This window comes from Vicia villosa, linkage group LG4, assembly GCF_029867415.1.
Source record: "Vicia villosa cultivar HV-30 ecotype Madison, WI linkage group LG4, Vvil1.0, whole genome shotgun sequence".
Classification (NCBI taxonomy): domain Eukaryota; kingdom Viridiplantae; phylum Streptophyta; class Magnoliopsida; order Fabales; family Fabaceae; genus Vicia; species Vicia villosa.
Window position 1 is genome coordinate 183,392,988 of NC_081183.1, and position 5,572 is coordinate 183,398,559.

The window sequence follows — 5,572 nt, forward strand, 5'->3', positions numbered from 1 at the left end:
AATAATTTATGCACGGTGCATAGATTTTTATCTATGCACGGTAACTGCACCCCTATCTAACCATCCATCTTTGATCACATATCAAACCATTTGTCAACATCACCGACTATCAGTCTAATCATTGACCAAATTACCAAAACCACCACTTTAACCACCTTTGATCTCCACTATGACACATATTTGTCGACAACAACCAATACTTATAACCATTATTATTAAAATTACTATCAAACAAGTCATTATATATTTGTAATATTTTAACTATTTTATAAGTTTTGATTAAGATATATTTATCACAATAATTTTTATTTTTGTTTTTATATTTATATTTTTATATTTTATATTTAAAGTTAATTTTAATTTTTGAAAACTTCATATTTTAAAACTAAAACTAATTTTAATTTGTAGAAAATTTAACACTGTAAACATAAATTAATTTTAATTTTTAAAAAATTCAATGAAAATAAAAAATCACCCAAACATAAGCTAATATGCTATTCCCTCCATTCCTTTTTAAGTGTCGTTTTAGAAGAATTTTTTTGTTCTTATTTAAGTGTCGTTTTATAATTTAATGTTATAATTTGTCATTTATACCCTTATTTTTTCAATAACTCCACCTCAAATTTTTCAATTTATTATTGGAAAAAGAGAGTGTATGATTAAATTTATTTGGAAAGAAAAAAATAAATAAGGGTATAATAGAAAAAGTAACTCTAATAATCCACTATCTTGATAAACCACACTTAAAAAGGAACGGAAGAGAGGGAGTAGTGTTCAATTATTAAAGCCATTAATAACAGTCCCCCAAAATAAATCCAATAAAAATAAGAATTTAATTGAAATGCGTAAAAAAATTTAGTGAAACGAATTATACCAAAATACAATAAAATTAGAGGGAAACGAATTGCAACGCCACTGCATCCGCCGCTCAAGGCGGAAACCTAAGTGAACGCCGGTGACCAGAAGAGCTACAATCACATCATTCCCACCAGTGAAATTTTCATAATAGAAACCAAATCAAGCTTTTCACAATCCATCCAATCATAAAAACCCAGTTTTCATTGCCTATGCTTGTTGAACTCCATTTTAGTGTGCTCTTCCACCTTTTGATTCTGCTACCCTTTAACCCTTCTGCATTTATTTATTTATTTATTTATTTATTTATTTATTTATTGTTTCCTTTGTTGTGTAGTTGAATGGACACAAGAAAACTAATACCCCTTTTAAGGGCTTGTGTGAATTCCAAGTCACTGAAGCAAGGCAAGCTCATCCATCACAAAGTTGTAACTTTTGGTTTGCAGAATGATATTTTTGTTAGCAAGAACTTGATTAACTTATATGTTTCTTGCCATTTGCTTGATTATGCTCAGCGTGTTTTCGATGCCGTTGAAAACCCTTGTGAGATATCTCTATGGAATGGCCTTATGGCAGGTTACACTAAGAATTACATGTATGTTGAAGCCTTAGGACTTTTTGATAGGTTGATGTGTTATCCTTATCTGCAGCCTGATAGTTATACTTACCCTAGTGTTCTTAAAGCTTGTGGCGGGCTTTGTAGAGTTGTATTGGGACAAATGGTACATACTTGTTTGATAAAAACTGGTTTAATGGTGGATATTGTAGTTGGAAGTTCTCTGGTGGGTATGTATGCTAAATGTAATTCGTTTGAGTATGCTGTACAGCTGTTTGATGAAATGCCTGATAAGGATGTGGCGTGTTGGAATACGGTGATTTCCTGTTATTATCAAAGCGGGAAATTTGAAGAAGCTCTAAGATACTTTGGCTTGATGAGAGGATATGGATTTGAGCCTGATTCGGTTACAATCACAACTGCTATTTCATCGTGTGCTAGGCTTTTTGATTTGGAAAGAGGGAGGGGAATTCATAGGGAGTTGATTAATAGTGGGTTTCGGCTGGATTCTTTTGTTAGCTCTGCTCTTGTTGACATGTATGGAAAATGCGGTCACTTAGAAATGGCTATTGAAGTTTTTGAGCAAATGCCTAAAAAGTCTGTTGTTGCTTGGAATTCCATGATTGCAGGATATGGTTTCAAAGGTGACTGCTTTTCATGCATTCAACTTTTTAAGAGGATGTACATTGAAGGAGTCAAACCAACTTTGACTACTTTGAGCAGTATAATAATGGCTTGTTCACGATCAGTGCAACTACTGGAGGGAAAGTTTGTTCATGGATATATAATGCGCAATAGAATACAGCCTGATGTTTTTATTAATAGCTCACTCATGGATCTATACTTCAAATGTGGAAAGGTGGAGTCAGCTGAAAACATCTTTAAATTGATACCGAAGACAACGACAGTTTCTTGGAATGTTATGATTTCTGGATATGTAACTGAAGGGAAACTTTTTGAAGCACTTGGCCTCTTCAGTGAAATGAGACAATCATCCGTTGAACCAGATGCTATTACTTTCACTAGTGTTTTAGCAGCTTGTTCGCAACTAGCAGCACTAGAGAAGGGTAGAGAAATCCACAATCTGATTGTTGAGAGAAATCTGGGAAACAATGAAGTGCTTATGGGGGCTCTCCTTGATATGTATGCAAAGTGTGGTGCTGTAGAGGAAGCATTTGGAGTTTTCAAATGTTTGCCCGAAAGAGATCTGGTGTCCTGGACTTCCATGATTACCGCTTATGGGTCTCATGGTCGGGTCTATGAAGCTTTGGAGCTTTTTGCTAAAATGCTGTTGTCGAATGTGAAACCTGATAGAGTTACTTTTCTTGCCATATTGTCTGCATGTAGCCATGCTGGATTTGTTGATGATGGATTATATCATTTCAATCAAATGATCAATATTTATGGTATCACAGCTAGAGTTGAACATTATTCATGCTTGATTGCTCTTCTTGGACGTGCTGGAAGATTGCACGAAGCATATGAGATTCTACAAAGAAACCCTGAAATCAGGGATGATGTTCAGCTGTTAAGCACCTTATTTTCTGCATGTCGTCTACACAAAAATCTTGACTTAGGGGTTGAAATTGCAGAAAAACTTATTGACAAGGATCCTGATGATTCGTCAACATATATTATGTTATCGAATATATATGCTTCTTTTGGTAAATGGGATGAGGTACGGACGGTGAGATCAAAGATGAAAGAGCTTGGATTAAAGAAGAACCCGGGGTGTAGTTGGATTGAGATTAACCAGAAGATCGTGCCTTTCTTTGTTGAAGACCATTCAAACTACCATGTAGAAGTGATTAATAAGTGCCTTTCATATCTCACTAGTCACATGGAAGATGAGTGTAGACCAATTTATCTATCACTTTGATGTTAAAGCCCAACAACTTTACTATCTCAAATTAGCAAAACGATATAAGCTTTAGAAGATGGGCATGGTGAGGATCTTGGAACAATGATTTTTGGTGTGTGCATTCATCAAAAGTTACCCACTCAAATTCATGCATATGATATGTTCATTCATCATATATGAATTTGTATTTCGAAAAGAGCAGGTGTCTACTCATTCAAATACATGCACAGACAGCACTCGACATAGAGACTTTCTCAGTCTATATCGTCTATCAATGTACTAAAGATAAATCGGTTGAATATTAAACTGGTATTCTGGTACAAATGCAATCGCTAAACAGAAGTTTGAACTATAGCAGTATATTCCTGCACATAACAAATCAAATTTATGGCAATAAGTACCTAGACGAGCTATGCAGCAAAGAAAATGACCAGTTTCATGATCCATATGGTATCTGATCAGTATCCAAAACAAGAGACATCGGTGCGTATAATAGTTTGTGAGGCACTATAATCTCGCTAATGTTCTCTACATTTGTTTATTTTTTGAAAAAAAAATTATTATAAGTACCATACGTATTTCTGTTTCCACTAATGCTCAAATGAGCAGCATCTTGAAGGAATAGAAGTTAATATCTGTATCTGTTGGTGATGCAGCTTGGGGTTAGTGAGAGCCAACAAGATTTACAAGACACAAATCTAGACTCTTTCCAGCTGTGCCTAATGAAAATGACGAGTTAGAGGTCGAAGAGAATCCATCAAGAGAGCTCTAAGAGAATCCATCAAGAGCGCACGAAGAGAATTCATATTTTAATAAATAAGTTGAGTTTTGTTTTATTTAATTTCATTTGTAATAATTTTTAGTTTATTTTATTTTGTAATTGTTATAGTTTTAATTTAGATTTATTTGAATATAATTTACTTTATTATGTTTATTTTAGAAAAATATGATGCAATATAATATGGGGCTAGAGAGTGGTGGCATTTAGTAAATATCTTGTTATAAATAGACATTTGTGACTTAATTTGAAATAAATTAAAAAAATTCTTAGAGAATAATGAGTGAACAATGACTCTGTTTTTTTGGGGGGAATTCTAATTGAATCTAAACAATGACATTCTTAATATTGTGACAATTTTTCTTGATTCATTAATATTTTTTGTTGTGGTGTCTTTATTTTTTGTCTTTTCAGTTTAATTCATCTTTGTTTCTTTTTCTTTTTTTTCTCTTTTATTTGTGACTGTCAAAAAAATCACCTAATTAAATTATTTGTTATATGTGGTAACATCTTCATCCACATCGTAATGTAGGTAAAATAATGATCAATATAATTTTGATGTGGGAGAATTCAGATGTGAAGATGCCAGGTGCATCAACTTAATTTTGATTACTTCGAGAATTGTATTTTATTGGATTGTTATTTTGATTTCTATTAGGTGTTTCATAAGTAAGTTGAGTTATGTTGGGTTTTAATTTTTAATGTTAGGGACAAAATTCTTATAAAATATCTACTTTTATGAACATATAACATCTATTAGGAAACATATAAAATATCTATTGATCTATTTTCTCACGTGGTAGTATCAAGGGTTTAATATACTTCACCCCCTGCCAATATAGCGAGAATCGGTTTGCCCCTCTTGAATGATTTTTTTTACATAACACCCCTTATAAAAACCAAATCATGGATTTACCACACCTTCTTACCACACGAGCTGACTTGGCACTGTACCAATGGACACGCTGGCGCTGACTGTATCCACTACCATAAAATTAGGGTTCATCTTCCCCCTTTCCATCGTCGTTCATAACTTCCCCCTTTCCTGCTCTTGCTTCGCGTCCATCATCGCTACCCTCTCCCTCATCGCGCCTTCTCCATCTTCATTAATCCCATATTCGTTTTCTTCACTCACCCATGGCGCAAGGCAACTCGTGTAGCAGTGTTAATTCGTTTCAAAATCCAAATTTACCCAGATGTGGCTGTGACAGACCAATGAAGTTATGGATGGCCAACACGGTTCAAAATCGCAATCGCAAGTTCTGGAAATGCCGCAATGCTGGGGTAAGTATGCAATGAAAAGAAAGGTAATTTATACACTTACCCCAGCATTGCGGCATTTCCAGAACTTGCGATTGCGATTTTGAACCGTGTTGGCCACCCATAACTTCATTGGTCTGTCACAGCCACATCTGGGTAAATATGGATTTTGAAACGAATTAACACTGCTACACGAGTTGCCTTGCGCCATGGGTGAGTGAAGAAAACGAATATGGGATTAATGAAGATGGAGAAGGCGCGA

The 5,572-nt window shown here is 34.5% G+C and overlaps 1 protein-coding gene across 1 annotated transcript; it reads left to right on the forward strand.

Moving 5' to 3' along the window:
• The first annotated feature begins 837 nt into the window (after nt 1-837).
• Nucleotides 838-3,468, forward strand: LOC131596305 (pentatricopeptide repeat-containing protein At5g27110). The gene is made up of 2 exons (XM_058868918.1): nt 838-1,091; nt 1,193-3,468. The coding sequence occupies exon 2, from the start codon at nt 1,197-1,199 to the stop codon at nt 3,288-3,290; it is 2,094 nt and encodes a 697-aa protein (XP_058724901.1). The 5' UTR covers nt 838-1,091; nt 1,193-1,196; the 3' UTR covers nt 3,291-3,468.
• Nucleotides 3,469-5,572: the final 2,104 nt, after the last annotated feature.

Bases quoted from the DNA above. Each gene is read 5' to 3' on its own strand.
- LOC131596305 (XM_058868918.1), top strand. From the start codon at position 1,197: ATGGACACAAGAAAACTAATACCCCTTTTAAGGGCTTGTGTGAATTCC.